Source organism: Amphiprion ocellaris, chromosome 15, assembly GCF_022539595.1.
Source record: "Amphiprion ocellaris isolate individual 3 ecotype Okinawa chromosome 15, ASM2253959v1, whole genome shotgun sequence".
NCBI lineage: Eukaryota > Metazoa > Chordata > Actinopteri > Pomacentridae > Amphiprion > Amphiprion ocellaris.
The window spans coordinates 3,489,131-3,507,658 of record NC_072780.1 but is presented as its reverse complement, the minus strand read 5'-3'; the positions used below and the strand labels follow the sequence as shown (position 1 = coordinate 3,507,658).

Here is an 18,528-nt window from a genome sequence, read left to right as displayed (position 1 = left end):
TCGACTAAAAGGGTATTATGAATGTGTGTATAAATACTTGCATACAGATTATATACATAAATCTCCAAGCCACATAGACAAATGGAGTTCAGTAAGTAGTAGATAAAACAACGTATTAGAGAGTTTATTATATGTGAAACTGAACACCTAGTTTCTGAACTCAAGAAAACACCTAAAGTGAGAAAGTGCTTGTGTTTATACAACATATGAGGATGCATGCATGAAATGAAAATATACACTCATCAGCCACAACATTAAAACCACTTGACACCAGAACATTAGCAGTGGATTCTTCACATCTTGTGGTCTGTGGGGTGAGGCCACTATATGTTGGACTTGTTCTTGCTCATCTCACAAATGCTCAAACAGATATTGATCTAGAGAGGTTGGTTTTATCCATATCTGTGGCTCTTGTTTGTGTTCCTCAAGCCACCCCTGAGCAGTTTTTACCCCTCAGTTTGAATGTTATATGATTCAGGAACATATATGTAGAGATAGGGACCTTCTCCACCTTTGTGTATGCTCAGTATGCCATTAATGATGCCCCATGGTCAGCTCATTTTATACTACTACTAATATAATAACTTTTATGCATATAGCTCATTTTTGTGAACAGAGTTTACAAAGTGCTTTGGCAAAAAAGAAAATACTCAAGCAGAGCATATTACAACAGCAAGCCAGTCAGGCTAAAAAGAAAGATCAAAAAGCAGAGAAACAAAAAGTGAAGAAACAGAGTTACTCATGGTGATAGATACAAAATGCAAAATAAAGAATTTCACTGTAAATAAATTAGGACACCAGTTTACATAAATATAAAGTAAGAGGCGTCGCATAAAAGCAGTGGATTTTAAGAAGTGATTTGAAAGAAACAACTGATTGTTCAGCTTTATCGCTTTAAGTAGTTCATTTCAAAGTCAAGAGGCATAATTATAGCTGTATTTTTTTCATGTAAGTCTCCATTTGACTTCTGTTTTAATTCTCTGTATTTCTCGTGGTGTTTGGTTTAGTTTAAACAACAAAACTGCTTTGATAGATTTAGAAAAGGCTGTTAGTTTGGGTTAAAATACAACTTATCGCTTCATTTACCAGATATTAGGACGCTCCACTTACAACATTACGTTAGGTCACTAATATTATCGGGGTTACTTTCTGTTATCAGTGATTAAATTGGATGCACCTGCTAGAAGGAGGAGGCCTCTACTGACCTATAGATGTATGAGACTGATGTGCACTGCTAATATCCATTTAATGGGCTGATAACATTTGAATTGGGTGTTTTTTTGCCCAAAGTAACTCTAAATGCTAAGACTCAAGGTTTTCCAGCAGAACATTACATTATGACAAGATGGTCAATATTTAGATCTTCACTTGGCAGTGGTTTTATGTTGTGGATGTAACATTATCATAAATAAATAAAATCAAAAAGTTTAACACCATAGCTGCCCCTTTCTGTGTACTGTATACACACTTAACTGAGTGTTTTAACTAATCTAATTTCTAGTTGCTGCCTGCTGGTGAGGTGCAGAAGGCCAGTTGTTCTGATTTCTGATCAACAGAGTCACACTGGCTGCTTAGTATCGGTGTTCCAGAGGGAAAAGACAGAGAGATGTGGGGGAAAAGGGTGGAGATGGGGTCACTGAGAGATTGATGATGCCAGGAAGTGTGAAAGATTACATATTCTAAAAAGAGAAGTCGAGGGAGGAAAGAGGAGAAAGATGTTGATGTGGATTGGGTGTAATGTAGAAAGAAAAGGATGGACGGAGGAGGAAGGAAAAGGAGGGCACGGAAAGCGAGAGATGAGGCAAAGAGAGAGTGAGGGTAACGGTGAAAGATGGAGGAAATAACCAAGGTTGAAAGACGGGGAGGAATGAGAGAGACGTCAAAAAGAAAAGGTGTAGACGGGCTGGGAGTAAGATGGATGGGACAGAGAGAGCGATAAAGAAGCTCTGGTAAAAAAAAAAAAAAGAAAGAAGGATGGAGGTAGCGATAGCAGAAGGATGAGAGACAGAGGACGGAGAAGTGAGAGGCTGACAGGATGATATGAGTATTTTAGGAGGTGAGGGCGAACAAAGCAGGAGAATCTGGAATGCAATGATTTCTGCACATTCCAGGAGCATATTACCATGAAGGCACGGCAATCAGTCAAGCCTGCATTTTAAAATGCTCTCATTTTAACCCAGTCCTTTGTGCACATAAGAGGATCTGCAATAAATGTACAACACTGTATGTGAAACTTCATGCATGAGAATATTTGTTTCCAATATGTTGCTGTGACTTAATACAATTCAACTTTTTGCATAGGAAAAGGAAGCAAATCCTCTGACTGATGCAGGTTGTACACTGGTTGATGTGTTGAAGCAGCTCAATCAATCAGAGAAGAAGAATTAAGTCTAAATATAGTCATTTGTGAGGAGCTGGAGTTCATGTAGGTAGCTAAGCTGCCGTGATGATGTGAACTCTGCATAGCTTTCAGTCTGGTTTTAAATTAAAGCAGAGGAAATTATTTTAAGTTAGAGGAATACTTTGACATTTTGGGAAATGCAGTTATTTTCTCTCGCGGCAAGTTAGATGAAAAGATTGATATCATTGTCATATCTGTCCGTTAAATATGAAGTTACAGCCTGGAGACACTTAAGCAGGATTTATGGCGTGTCTGAACTGAATGTTGGATGGTCAGGTAGCATCAGAAAGCCTCTTCCTCCCCCTCACACACACCTTTTCAATGTCAGAGGAGAGGTGTCTGCGTCAAAACATTGGCTGTAGCTTTCCGAAAGCAGCAATCCAGCGTTCACACCCACTTCACGCCATGATGGTCCAGCTGTGTGGAGGTGAAAGAGGAGACAGACTTTGTGCCTCTGCCTGTCCTTTTTCTGGTGTCAAATTGTGGCATTTTTATTTGAGTTTTGTGTTCAACCCAATGCAACAGGAAATGTCTCCCTAGAGAGACTGCCTGAAGAAATGCAGTAAAATACGATTTTTATATGATATTCACAATGACCACACATTTGATTTCCAGTGTGGGCAGACAGCCGTTCTGAAGCAGTTCTGAAAGACCATAAACTTAGCTTAGCTTTAGCATGAAGACTGGAAACAGTGGAGAACAACTAGCCTGGCTATGTCAGTCATAAAAAAAGACAAATTCAGCCGCCAGCAACTAAAGCACAAAAACAAAAATGTTACTTGGTTTTTGGCCTCATCAGTAGCTGTGTTTCCATAGGTTGTTTTTTTGTGCATTTTAAAGTATTGTGAGAAAAAGTTGATGGACATGGAAAAATTTGGGTGGAAAACATCTCTAATTTAAAAAAAAAAAAAACTTTCATGTCTGCTAGATTTAATTTTTTGCTTTTTCAAAAAACAAATAATGCTTTTAATGGGAGATAGGAATACAGTTTTGAAATAAGTTCTGGCACAGTGAGCCTTTAACTCGCTTGACTGATCTTCTGTTTCCCATTATTTCATTATTTTAGCCTCCAGACAGAATGAAACACGACCTGTACCGGCTGATAAATAAGAAATAATAACTTTTTTATGACTGAAAACATTTCCTGAAGACTGAATGACCCTAACCAGACTAGTTTGTTTGCTCCGATACAGTTAATGGAAACATGCATCCTTCAAAGGCGCTGTTTAATAAGTTTTTTGCAACATTTCCAAAATTCACTTCAAATTTATTTGATAATTATATGGAAACATGGCCTCTGCAGGACTCCAGGATGTCACCGCCCCCAGCCAATAAAAATGCATTAACCCATGTACACTCGGCAAGAATAAGCGGTTTGGCAATTTATAAAACTGCTACTTCTATAAAACATAACAAATGTGTGTGCATGTTTGTACGGCTTATCTGTCTTTTATAAGGCTAAAGGTTTGGAGTCGGAGTGTAACTTGCTCTAATCCCCCCACAAGTTTTCATTTCTCATCGCAGTAGAAGGATAAAAGGTGTGTGTGGATGCCAACAAAAAGTACATTTGTGCAGTTCTGTGTTTGATAAATATGTGATAGTGTTTTGATGTAACGTGTGCGTGACATTAGTGTCTATAGGCTTATGATGTAAAAGATCAGAGCCCCCCCGCTGGTCGACTGCTTGGCCTGTACACAGTCTTTGATCCGGTGGCTGGGAAAATGGAGAACAAGCCAGACAGCTTCCTGTATTCTGTCTCTCCCCGACTGTGGATATCACAATGATTACCATCCACAAGCACATAAATTCTACCTTCTCATACCTTCTCATCTCTACCATCTTCTACTCATTGTTCTGCATCTCTTCCACCTACTCTTTCTGTCCTTCTATCCTTTACCTTCCTATTATGCACAGAGAAAGGCTGCCTAACAAGTCTCCCCCTGAAAGCCCTGAATTTCATTATGAACTTCTGACTCATGCAGACAATGACGTTCCGCAGCAAGTCGACAGACAGACTCTGGATAGTCTCACTGAACTTTTTTACAATGAAAGGACTGATTCTAACCAGACAGCAGGACTGAGAGCATTGTGGGTGAATTGTAATTGTTGTAAATGTGTCATCTGTGGCAGTATTTAACCTCATGCTCCATGCGTAAAATCGAAAATGGAAACAAGCAAAAAAAAAAAAAAAAAAAAAAAAAGACTGCAGCATTACACTCTGTTGGCTGATGCTCATCTTGGTATGTTTTTGTTTACAAATGGTACCTTTCTCTTAGACTGACTTTATTAACCTCTAGAGGGAAATTAAGTTGTTACAGCCACATGGACATTCAATAAAGGTGTAAACAATAAGACAACACAGAATATTAGGGAAAAGGGTTTTCTGTTTGTGATTGTGAAAAAGTTACAGCAGTCCAGTGTATTTCCCAGAAACAGTACTTTTTCTATCTGTAGAATTGTCGTTTTCAACTTTTGCTACAAATACATAGTAAATATTTTCAAATTAAACCTCATCTATCACTTTTTGTTGCAGGATGGAGTCTACAGAGAAGTGTGAAGTAGTGATACAGCATTTCAATGGAAAATACCTGAAAACCCCGCCAGGCATTCCAGGTGAGTCTCCCCCTTTCCTCCTTTGCTTTACATTATTCTCACCCCTTTCTTTTCTTTCTTGAAAAAAAAATCATCACATTTGCAATAGGAAACCACCTTTCTAATTCAATTATGGTAATTCCTCATCTCAGATCTGCTGGACAGCTTGATAGATTGTGTACACTGCCATGTCTGACACCTGAAGCTAACTGTCGCGGCTGTGGCTGAATAGCTGACGGTTCTATAGGCCTCTTCCTCTCTTTCCCACTCTGTCACCATCTCTGTCCCTCCCTGGTGGTGCTCTTGCTGCAGGCTGGAACTTCTCGGGCAGGAGAAAACCCTCTTAATATTCACACTCATGCCTCTGCGCTGTTCTTTGCAATCTACTTAAGAGCTTGCACTCTCCCCTCTTTCCTCTTCTGCTCCGGCTCTCTGTTGCAGTGTCCTCTCTCCTTCCTATCTCTCGTTTTCCTGCAGTCACCCTCGACAGTGGCCAAGGAGAAAACAGGCAGGGAAAAAGCGGGTGAAAGAAAGAGTGCCACAAAATGGAGACACGCGAAGAGACAAGATTGTGCCTCGTCTTGTATTAGTGAAGGAACTGTTCTCTTAGTTCACGTCCACAGCACAGTTCCAAAAAGTAAAGGAGACAAAGCTTTGGAAATGTTGAAAACAGAGCAAGTCTCCAGGGGGAGTTGGGGTGTCGAGAAGTGGCAGCGGGGGGGAAAAAAAAAAGAGTTTCTAAGGGGAGTAAAGATATGAAACAAAGTGTCAGAGGGAAAGGCCAGGATGAAGGAAAAAATGCTGCTTCAGCACTTTTGGGGCCAGGTGCTGCAGCGCTCAGTCTCCTGTGCATCCCAGCAGGGCTCACAGGCCAGATAGGGCGATACCAAGGGGATCTCCTTCACCACTGTGGCAATTTTATTAACAACACTCACACCTCCAACCTCCAACCGGCGGCACAGAAACAGACCCATAAATCGCTCTCCACTATCCAGTAATATTTCAGAGAGACTGGATTTAGAATCTCCATATGTGCTCAGCCACTGCATAGCCAGCAGCCATTAAAGGCAAGGTGAGTGGTTATATTGAAGTTGAGCCGTAATAGGAAACCTTTAAAGCTGTAATATCAGGCTGACCTTCCCCTTTAAGGGTCTATCTCCCTGCTGCTCGGGCTTTATTATTGTTAATGGATTGTTCAGGCTTGTGCCAAGCATGGAGATTTACCGCCCTGATCGAGGAAATCCTTCTGTGGAATTAAGAATGGTTAAGTTTACAAGGTCTGCTCTGGTTCGGTGCTACTATGGTCCCTTCTAAAGGGTCTGTGAAATCCTCCCTTTACACGACTGGTTGCTGCGAAAGCTATTATTGCTCTTGTGTTGTTGCCATCGGTGATTTGAGGTAATGCGCACTGTAATCAAATCCTTCAAAGGATCCTTGTGATTTATTGCAACTTGGGTTTTATTTTTGCAATTTTTGCCATCATCTTTCTCAGTTATGATAGCATTGTAGTCACCAAAGTAATTGCTGAGATCTGGGAGCGTGATGAAATGCAACAAAGCCTGACGAGGCGAGAAGCACAAGCAGGAAGATGAGCAGACAAGTTATAAACAGGCTGACAGTCTGTCTAGATTATACGAACCAAGTCAAACTGAAAGTAAGCACCAGGAATGTCAGTAAAATTCATCCTGCACGCAAGTTAGTGTGGATGGTTTAAAATCTGCACAACTGATTTGTCTGTTTCTAACCCTGTCGGACCAGCAATGACCACTTGTTTCCAGATTTCAGAAATTAAGCTTGGTGACTAGGATGTTAGTAATACTGATATGAATAATGACTAAAACTTATGAGCTAATATCTAAATTGTAATCAAAAGTCTCTATTAACTGGTACACTTGCAGTTCCAAAATACAGTCTCTCAGATGTTCTATTCATAAATAATGATGAATACAGTCTCTCTATGTCATTACTTTGATACTTTTTCTGGAGTTTTCGATCTATAAGACGGTGGGGGATTGAGGAAGTCTGCTTTTTCAGTCTCCGTTTTTCCTGCCTGACACTGTCCATGTTGACTTGCTGTCTGCTAAATGGAGATCTCTGGACATTCTTCTCTTATCAAAATCAGATGTTCCTCTGTGGAGGACCCCAGGGCAGTGTCTGTTTCTCACACAGCAGCCAGCACTCCTTTTGTAGTTGTGTATTAGTGTATGTGGTTGCATGCAAGTGCTCTCACTACATTTGTTTCTGTGTTGGGATTCATGCGTGCATATTCAAATTTCTGCATTTCAAAGCAAGTACACATATATGCCGTGTGCTGATAGAGTCTCTATTAGCGTGTGTTTGTGTGTGTGTGTGTGTGTGTGTGTGTGTGTGTGTGTGTGTGTGTTTGTGTGTGTGTCATGTTGGTGGTATTTCCCCAGAGCCCCTTGCTATGCAGGGCAGCTTCTTCATCCATCCTGCTTTGACAGCTCAGCGGCACCCCCCGGGGGGGCTCCCACCACACACAGCACAGTAGGAGCATGCATGTGTGCACGTGCATGGCTACGCTTGTGTGACAACCATGACTACTACACTGTGTGAGCCTTGACATACACATACACGCACACAAACCACATAAGCACAAATATGGTCACGCACCACTAACTTTGACCTGAATGGAATGTCAACATCCATATAATGCTAATGAGAGACTTTTTTCCCCAGTATTTGGCATTTAACCCACAAACACACACAAAAATGCAGCGGTAGCATGCACACAAGAGCAACACTCGACATGCACGCACTTCTCAATGTAGCACGCTTACTCACCAATCCTTTGTAGCACATATCTGACAGGCCTCTGCATTTCCAGCTTAGCCACTCAATCACACTGTGTCAAGAAACATGGATATGTGTGTGTGTGTGTGTGTGTGTGTGTGTGTGTGTGTGTGTGTGTGTGTGTGTGTGTGTGTGTGTGTGTGTGTGTGTGTGTGTGTGTGTGTGTGTGTGTGTGTGTGTGTGTGTGTGTGTGTGTGTGTGTGTGTATATGATGAGAGTTGGTCTTGTTATAGCTGCCCTCCTCTACTCAGGTGTGTCCAGTGGCAATACAAAAAGGATATTGAGTTGTAACCTTGCTGTCCCATACCAGGAAGTAAATATGTGGATGTCAGGTGCCGGGTCATCTGTTAAATCCAACTGACCATGGGAAAACAAAAGGAAGTCGCCATGTGACAGATAACGCGGCGACTCGGGGAGGAGGAAGACGAGAGCAGAACAGAGAATTGTGGCGACGCTAACAGATGGCAGCTAATAGCACCATGGACAGCTTCCATACACTTCCTGGTTAAATTTTAATGTAATAACATCTAACTTCCTTGTGATTACATGAGATATTGAATTGATGTACACTGGTGAGAGATGGTAGCAGATGGTAGCTAATGATACTTTACCGCTTCCCCTTTCTTACTGTTAAGTTTTTAATGAAATCATATGCATTGTTCTATTAGTTGCAGTTATTTGTGTTATCTAGATGCAATATATATAGCAATGCATTTTGGATCCCTCTTAATGTCATCTTCTATCATTTCTTGTTCAGATCCCATAAAACTAAGTAATAGATGCATTAAACATTAGCGACTCCATGCTACATGTTGCATGCCAGGAACTTGAATTGAATACTTGTCTGTGTATTCCAGCAAGTTCTACAGAAATCAGCACAATGGTTCTCGCATATAGATGCATCTAATCAGCCATCCAGGTCAGGTTTGCTTGTTGAGTCCTGGTTGATATGAGAGGTGCGTAGCAGTCGTCCAACAAGCCAGTCACCCAGGCCTGCTCCAGCCGCTCTGCTCTGCCCACGTCTGATTGTGATTCAGAGAGAGGGACATGATCGATAGCCCTGATGGAGCACTACAGCTGTTTAGCTATTCTGTGCAATGCGGCAGCCGCTCTCCCTGTCGCTGTTGTCGGCTGTGAGCGTGCATACATGCGCCCACAAAGCCAAACTCAGACACATGCACCACCCATGCACAGGGATGAAATACGTGTAGTGCATGCCCAAATATACACATACTGTATGTCATTTCAGATATGGATGCAAACGTGTTAGTTTTCAGATGCATATACTGCACATATAACTGCACGTGTCAAAGGCTACACTCACAGATGCATGCAGAATATTCATGTATACACATTATCCTGTTTCCTGACATCAAGTTTGCAGTTGCAGGTGAGAATAAAGAGTTATCCTTGTTTTTAGTGGATATGGATTTACTCAATACACAAAATAAATAGAATTTATGAAATGTGACTACAGCAATAAACTATACTGAAGTGAGCCCAACAGGGACGCATTATGATTTACACTGCAACCCTGAGCACTGGGAAAGTCAAAGGAAGCGTAGATAAAAAGTGATTTAATCCGCTGGCTCCACCAAGCCTCGCTGATTAAAGCCCTTCGTCCCACAATGCATTAAACAGCTTAGAGATGACACCCTACGGTAAATGTAATTCGAACCGGAGATACATTAGCCGTTGTTTGGTTTTGGCAGGTGAGTAATCTCATGTACATACCATACTGAATGTCTGCAGTGGCAGAAAGAAAATGGATAACCTTTGATACAATGCATGTGCTGAACCCTGCTGGCAAATTACAGCCCTTTGTGTGATTTAACTGAATTTCTTTGTAAACAATCAAATGACAGCTAAATAAACACTGAGGTGTGTTGTCATAGGGGCTAGGTACAAGCAGTGTTGAGCGTTGGAAAAACGACAGCACCAGACTTTAATGAATCTAGCATTTGCTTGAACGTCTAACTGTGCAAACAGAGATTCAGCCCAGACTGAATGTGCAGCAACAACACAGCTCCTTCCTTTTCACTTCCGTTGTTGTTGCTTGCTCCGTTGTCATGCTGCCAATATGGCAGCAGAGCTGAGAGTCGGCTCCAATATTGTCCAATAGATGCTGGATAAATAATGAAAACCACATCAGGAAGCAGCCACAGTGGCCCTGGGAGATGGAACTAAGCGGAAACATGCAATATGTACAAGCTTTCCTCCTTCTTTTTTTCATTCAACACTCTGGCATTTCTCTCTTTAACTTCATCTGTTTTCACAATTACTTTTTAAACCACAGCAACTATCTCTGTCTGTCCTCACTCACACTCTGTCTCACTTGTTTTGTCTTTCAGTTTCAGAGTACTGTATTAAACATAAAACATCAATTTAGGTCTACAATAATAGTCATCGTCTTTATGGATACTTATGGAAGCATCAGTGCTTTTGTCAGTTAAAACTCCCCAATTTCATATGAATATGGTTGTATATGGTAATACTAGTTAAAATCCCAGTTAGCTGATTTATTCCCCTGATCTGTCAGAGATCCACATGACACCCAGACCCTCCACATCTGTCACGTTAATGTCAGACAGAGTTCACTCACAGAGGCCACTATTTGGCAGGCACCCTTTAAATAAAGCACAGTGTAGCCCAGAAGACTGTCCTGAACCCTAAGTGGTGGCCCGCCAACACTTCCCATCATTATTTGCAGAGCACAAGGCCTGTGCCACTGAGGGTGGGGGAGCTGTTGCTGGGGGTGCTGTTGCAGAAAGAAAAAAAAAAAAAGAATCCCTCCCTGTTGGCAACCTCACCAAGGCAACGGTGCCAAGATAGCAGAGACAGCCCACGGTATTAAAACGTCCCTCGCTGAATTAAGGCAAGTCCCAAATCACTTGGTAAGTCACAAAAAGCCCTTCTGAAACTGTCAGTCATACTTGGGTAATCTATGTTAATTTCTGCCATCCCTCCCACATTCCCCTGGCTAATAACTGGCCTGTCGGCAGGCCCATTTTTCTCCCCTATGGCGTGTAGATTTAACGTGCAGCCAAGTAGGTTGGTGTCTTGGCTGTCAGAGCGTCTCAGCTGCCTTTCCGAGTACTCAGAGGCACGTGGTTCCCATGATGCATCTGCGTGTCATGTGTAGGTGCTGATCTGTGAATTGTTTATAGCTAATGTTTTCCTTCCCCTTTTTTGACAGAAACAAAAGGTCAAATCCATTATGTATTGATAATTCATTTACTGCTGCTGTCACCCAGCGTAAACTCGCTGTATTTCTGTCTCTGTTTGTGATCGTCACTGGCAATCAGACAGCTTTTCAATATGCCTGGCCACAGATAATAATTAGCTGCGAAACCTCCCCTTTCAAATGCACTTCTCAGGATATTGCATCATAATGAAATCTGTCCTCCGAGCATGAACCTTCCACCCCCCACCTCTGACACCCGCCTCCCATTAGAGGGAGGACACACAGGAAGTTATTATTGGCATCCCCAGTAAATCAGACAGCTTCCTGAAAAAGGATCAATTTCCCCCGATGCACTTTCTCATTATAACCTTATCTCGCCTACAGACAATAATCTGGATTTGTCACGCTTTGTTTGTTTTGCCACTGAACTGTATCATTCATGAGCCAAGCCAACGGTTAGCAGGGAGGAGGAGGTAGAGGAGGAGAGGGGAGCCGCTCTGAGTGGATCTGTCACCAAAATATAAAGTATTCACCTGCTGCAGTTCTCCTCCACAGAAAATAATATAAGCCCTTTGATTGGCTTCAAAGTTTATTTAGGCAGAGAAGAGGAGCTCTGGCTCCTGGAGGGGTTCAGACAGGAACGATTGACTTTGCTCTCCACTCAACCACATCTAATGTGGAGGGAGACGGAATGAAGGTGAGTTACCATCAGAAAAAGATACATAACGAGGGAGAGTAATAGAGAGAAATATAAGCAGGGGGAGCAATGAAGAGAAATAGATTAGGAGCCGAGGAAATGCGACAGGAATAAGCGAGGAAGATAAAAGAGAACAGATGGAAAAGGGCAGAGAGGGGAAGAAAGTGATGGGTGGTGTAGGGAGCAGAAGAGAGCCCAATGAAAGTTGGATCAACCTGTGCTTTTGGAAGGTTAAATTTGAGTAAAGTTTAGGATGCTGCATCTCCAGCAGATGAGATGAAAGGATGACATTGACTGTGTGACTGTTCCTGAGCTTGACCCCGGCGACCCCAGCCCAGCTGTCCATCGTGTTGATCCCCTTCTATCGTTCCTCCCTCTCACCCTGCTCACACCTCTCCTTGTACTTTCTGTTGTCCTTGCTTTTATACTCCCTCTCATTCTCTTTTATCTTCGCTGCCGCCACTGTCTTTCATCGCTGACTTTCTCCACACTCACTGCCCTCCTCTCTGCTCGCTTTTCTACACATTGCACTCATTTCTGCTCATACCTGCCAATGCTCATCTGTGTTATTGTATATAGATGAGTGGACACAGTAATAGTGAGAGCAAAGTGTACCTGAGGCGGATTTTATTTATGAAGAACATTTTGCATTTGCATTTCCCTCCAAGTACCACTATGCCAAAGTAGATGCTAAAACTACACAAAAACTGAGTATTAAAACAATGCAAGGGACTGTGCTGGCTGCTGTTTCAGGTACTAATAGACCCGTGGATTTAGAGTTTTATCAGATGCTGAAATACTACACAGCAATTTATAACACCCTGGATTTTGCAACTCTTGAAAGTTATCGTGCTGATGATCATTTTTATCACAGAGTAAACATTAGAATTACAACATTCATGTTAGAAAGTAATCAGTGTGGAATGTGCTCTGTTCCTGTGTGTGATTGGCCAGATTACATTTCCTTGCAGCAAAAGTTGAGCCAGGTTCCCCCCACAGCCGCTGTCAGACTGGCTGCATTCAAGTCAGAGGGCTGCCTTAATCTTGTTAAGTCGTTGGGGGTTAATCTGCAGTCATCCTCTGTGAGGCTCCAGTTTCCAGTTAGGGGTGAAGTGTAACATTGTGGTTTTATGTGCAGCACACATTGGAAAGGTATTGTTTTGTAGTTCGCTGAAATCACTAAAGACTTCCAAAAAATACATCACGTAAGTCATGTCCATCTATTATTGAGCAAAGTTGTTTAGTTTCCAGCACCCAGTTGGGGAAACCAATTATTGGCTGAATGTTTTGCTGAAGGACATAATGGTTATTAAGATATTTGAGAGAATTTTATTTGTTTGTGTAGATTTTTTTTCTGGTTAGCACTGAAATCAGGCTGCTGACTTAACAGTCACAAGCAACAGCCTTGTTTTTCTTTTTTAATCTTCTCCCTAAATATAACCACAGCAAAAAAAAAAAAACAAAACACAGGGCTTGTGATGTGCACGTTGTCTTCATGGATCCCTAGATTCCAGGTTTTAGCTATCAGTCAACTTAATCTAATGCAGGGCCTGAGGCTGTGCATTTCTTCTGCAAAGAATAATATTCGGCCTCTCAGCAGATACTGTAGGTCGCTGAGCTCATAGCCTTCCGGCCAGCCGGCCCGTCCTCCAGAATGAAGATTAAGTTTGCTGAGGAGGATAATCATGCTCCAAGGTCTCTGTGGTATGCAAGCAAATTCAGCAGGCTTGCTTTCTGTGGTTCACTGGTCAACTCCTCTCTGTCTCCTGCACCTTTCATTATGAAACATCCCGGCTAAACTATCACAACACGCGAGTGTGATCCATTGCGGCTCTCTGTCTCTTTCCACTCTAGCATGTTTTAAGGTAAATGAAAAGACGTGGTGAGGTCAGGTCATCTGAATGCACACAACTGACTGATTATATCCTGTGTGTGCTTGCGTCAGGGAAGCAGGGTAAGAAAAAACAAAAAAAAGAGGCATCAGTTACACCCGGCCACGTCACTGTCACCATCCCAGGACACAGAGGGCAGTGAGATAAATCTAGCCGCTGCCCCCAAAAATAGAGCGCGGGCCTCCATTAAACAGGACGCAGGTTGTGTGGGAACAAGCAGAGGTCACCGTGGTCAGCAGAGTTATTTCTGTAGTGCCACCGGACCTCCAGGAGTGAACACCCATTCATTCATCCGATTGCCTGCCAGCAGGGTAGGGGACACACAGAGACACAAGAAGAAAAAAATCCACACCTTCCATGCTCTGCCAGCGGAGCATCAGTAGGAGTGGGACGTGATCCATTTGGTGAAATTTACTGTGATGATGTCCGAGGTGCCTGTGTGTGGTTTTTTTTTTTAAATCACCTGCAGCTATTTGTGTCTTTTCCTTTATATATGAGTGTATTTATATGAGAGCTGCCTGCTGGTGTTTGAGCTGAAGGACGATGGAAACACACCTGGTTCTCGGTGACCTCATGTCTCAGACACAGTGTCTCTCTGTCTGTCTCTCTTTCCTTTGGCTGGCAGCGCAGCTCACCACGACTGCTGGATCACACTTTGTAGTTTATTTGTGCTGCTTTTACTCAGCCTATTTAGATGATTTACAGTAGCTCACGGACATGGATGCGAATTTCTTCCGCCACAGCAAAAAAACACAGACGAAGACAACGCGCACAAAAAGAAAGCACACTTGCACGCCAACAGAATGATTTCTTACAGTCTCTTTTTTCCTTCCTTTGTTCTTTCTCAGTGTTCTTCTCATACATCCACACACACACACACACACACACACAGTCACAAACACACACATCAATAGTCCATTAGGAGCGTGTTGCTTTCATTACCTCCAGCTTGGCCCTGAGACAGCCTTCAGAGTGGAGTACAGCAGAGCGGAGCTGGCCAGGATTGCAGTATATATAGAGAGAAGTCTGGTAATTGCCAGCTCTCTGTTCTCTCTATCCTGTGCGTCAGGTGGAAAGTATGAATCTGTGGTATCTGGGGACCACCCCTGCTGCGCTGCACCGCGTCTCAATACAACTGTCTGTCCCCCCACCGGGCGCAAGTAATAGGGGGAAAACAGTGAGCTTAAAGGCCTCGGAGAGTCCAACAACTGCCACTCTAACAGCACACACTGCCTTGGGAATAAACAACAAAAAAACAAGCAGCCCACACTAACAGTGGAGAAGCACCTAAAGATATACCCTTCATACAAATCTCACTTTTCATGTCTTGCTTGTTACACAGCAGTAAGTGCTGTTGCTGTAGTGCAGCCGCTTTCTGGAAGAGGAGTGCTTTGTTTGTTTTGCTTCACCTGCCAGGAGGCAAGAGAAAGGGTCAGATAACAAAACATTTAGGAGGCGCTAGAACATTTACTGAATTATATAAAAAGTTCAAGCGAAAGCCATCTCCCACATAAGTGTATAGTGAATAATAATGAAGGAATGATAATGTGAAATGAATTTCTCGTCTCTGTAAGGCTACAAATCTGTCAGTTTATACTTGCTATGCTGCACAGAATAATATTCTTTGACCTTCTGCTCGAACTATGAGTGATCATGTTCCTGTGAACATTCCCATGTTGACAGTTTTTTTGTGTTATTAACTTAGTTGGGACTGTATTGCATTGTCAAGCTCGTCCCTATCCCGAAATTACTGTAATTGCGCACAAGAAAAATTTGCTCTGGGATGGGTTAGGATGATGGACGGTCCCTTCCGTGCCATAAAACTACTAAATTATCTGTCTCCTTGGTCTCAGCTCTTTCTTTCAGAGCAAGCAGTGTTTTTTGGAGGTAGTACCCTTCGCTACGTCACACTTGGAAGGCAAATCAAGTGTTCCAGGAATAGCTGATACTCATCTTTGGAGACAGTCTTTATTCCATAATCAGTGATGCTAGGGTAGGAATAAAATAGTAGAGATACTGTTTGTCACTGTGAGAAACACTTTATCAATAGTAGTAAGGATTTTTTTGATAGAATGTTTGAAAGTTTTGCTTAAATGCATTCAAATCTCCATAACAGCAATAATGAAAACACAAAGTTTGGTGGCATAAAAATACCCCTAGCATGGTCACAACCTATTCTATCCCCTCATAAGAGAGCCACTTTGACATAAATGTTTGTTTTATTTATGTGAGTAAATGTATTATTTTGTGCTGTGTACCCTGACAAAAGGCAAAAATGGTACAATTCAAAGTAAAATGGTTAAATTCAAATTAAATCTTTTCTTCTCCTGGACTAAATCATTAAAATTGATCAATATTTTTCCATATCTACTGAAATTTAACATTTTATCATGACACATTTTTGAGCTATATCACCCAGCCCTGTTCTAAAGATAAGCTCGCGATTTTCAGCAGCACTGCAGAATATAACTTCTACTTTGTTGTTATTTTGTTATCAGTCTTGCTGTCCAGAAACAGTCTGAAAGTCTACATTGTGCAGCAGCAGGTTGCTTCCCTTTTGCATTCAGGATCAGACCCTGGCTCGTAAACCTCTAAACGCAGTCTTACGTCTCCAGCTGTAGCCATTACTTGTTGTAAAGATGCAGCATGAGGAAATTTGCATTATTCATTAGATAGTATTCCGATTGGCTGGAGGTGAATCTGGCCAATCGGAGTAGGTCAATATGAATAATGCAAATAGCTTCCGAAGTGTAGTGTTGTGGAGGACAGAGAGGAATCTGTGCTGTAGTGAAAGATGGATACGGAGAAATCTAAACAACTTTTGGTTAATAAATTTCCACAGTTCTGTTTAGAATAGGAAAAATGTGTGTAAAAATGAATCAAAAAAGGCCATTCCATTCTGTGCTGCTCAAGTCATTCATCACAGAAAATGCATTGCACCACAAAAGGCATCATTGCTTACAGGCAATATAAACAAAGATGACTTATTTTCCTTGTGCCGTTGTTAATCATACCTACAGAGTGGAGTGTATAATAGCATTTTTTCAATATGTGGCCTTTACCAGCCCTTAACATTTATAGAGGTGTTGACTTAATGGCCTCTTTGCTGCAACAGTCTTGCAGATAGCAGCGATGCAGCCATGATATTACCACCACGAGGCTTTCCCATTCACCGGGCTGTGTGCTGATCCTCTTACACATAGACACACAGATTTATGAATTACCTTGAGCTAGTCATATCTCTCTTTTAGCCCAAGACGTAATCTTGCCACAGATGCATCCAGATCAATTTTTCAGGATGTCTTATTTGTGGGCTCTGTGCAGCGGGGGGCTGTGACGGCGGTAGGGAGGAGGGAGGGAAGATGCAGTCGGGGTGTATCCAATTTCAGGCAGCAAAGCAAATGGCCTTGGAGATCAAGGATTATAAAGCAGATTTCTAAGTCGAGCTAATATTGATTCTCTGTGCCCCTGGTGAACTCCAGGTTGTACCTTCTCCATGTAAGCTTTTAAATGTTGTTGCCGTAATGGCCCCCCTCGTCAGGACGGTCCCTGATCTATAAGGCCGCAGCAACTGACCCCTATAAATATGGCCTTTTGTTTTTCTAGATAGGCCTGTATACACTGTGGACCAGTAACTCAGTGGAAAGTGTGGATTTTTTTCGTTTGCACTGATTATGGCGTCTTTTTACAGATAGAGGTGCAGCTGATGTATTGAATTTATTTTAAAAATCATTTTAAAATGCAATTTTATTGATAATTTTTCACCAGTTTTGACAGCTTGTTGTGTTTTATTGCAATGTAGACAAAGATTGAGGATAATATGGTCTCATACTCTGGAAATGTGGCGCATACATTAGAAAGACAGCACATCCATACTCATGTAGCCACATTTTCAGTCAGTGTTTGCAATTATGTAACTGTCTCTCATTATACCTGCTCTTGAGAGTAATTGTCAGGCATTTACTGTTTTGTTGCTCCTCTGGCAGTCTTCATCTCAGTAAATTTGATTTGTTGGATTCTCTCCACACTGCAGCTGCTCCTGATGAATGTTCGACCACCTAGACGCAGATTTTTTTCCGCTGAAACTTTGCATTTGAAATTCAGATACTTGAGTGTGCAGCGAAGGCATTAATCACACAGTTTTCATCAGTTCTAATGCATTTTGATGTGCTGTCCCACACTGAGCGCTACTCTTGGCACCCCTCTGTGTTTTTGCGGTCTCCATCTCCTTCACCAGTCTGAAGCGCAAAATTAAAAGTTTGTTGTCCTGCCATTTAGCCATCTGTTCTGCAACTTCCACTCCTCTCTACTGTTTTCTTTCCCTACATCACACTTTCTTTCACACCCTTTCTCTCACGCACACACACTTTGTAAACCAGTGAATGCTGCACAGACACATATTTGAAGTTTGGTAATTGCTTTTGGAGGAGGAGAGAAAAAGAAAAAGACGTTACATCAAAGTCTAATTATTCAACAGTACCCCCGCCCCTTCTCCACGAAGAAGAGAAAGAAAGACAGGCGAGGGGTTTGTGATGGGTGTTGGGATCTGGTTAACTTGTCCAATAGACCCATTATGAGGTAAAATCAACAGTGGGGAGAGTTAGATGTGTGCTAGCGAGGAGGGAAACCATGTCCAAATCCCCTTCAGTTGGTGCGGCCATTATAAACAAGAGTGGATTAGCCAGCAGCCCCCTGCTGGGACAGTGAATGGATGAGAATGGGGAAAGATGAGGGAGCCCGCTCCTCTCCAGCATTATCTAAATAACAGGCCGGGGAATTCAATAAGTACCAGCCTCATCAGACCTCATCAGCTCCCCCAATTAGGCTGCACATCATGGCGGCTGGCGGGCTAGTTGCCGTTGGTGACAGATGAGAGCCAGCGTGGCGATGTGCTTGAATCTGCAGCAGTGCTTTGCTGCCTCACATTCCTGACATTGTTGAGGTGATT

General features: G+C 42.3%; 1 protein-coding gene across 2 annotated transcripts in view; it reads left to right on the top strand.

Moving 5' to 3' along the window:
• Window positions 1-18,528, top strand: part of LOC111569692 (RNA-binding motif, single-stranded-interacting protein 3) — a 299,083-nt gene that overhangs the window by 217,014 nt on the left and 63,541 nt on the right. For both annotated transcript variants that reach the window (XM_023271968.3, XM_035948934.2), the window contains one exon: window positions 4,935-5,014. In XM_023271968.3, coding sequence (XP_023127736.1) covers window positions 4,935-5,014 — 80 coding nt within the window. The remainder of the gene's footprint in view (window positions 1-4,934; window positions 5,015-18,528) is intronic.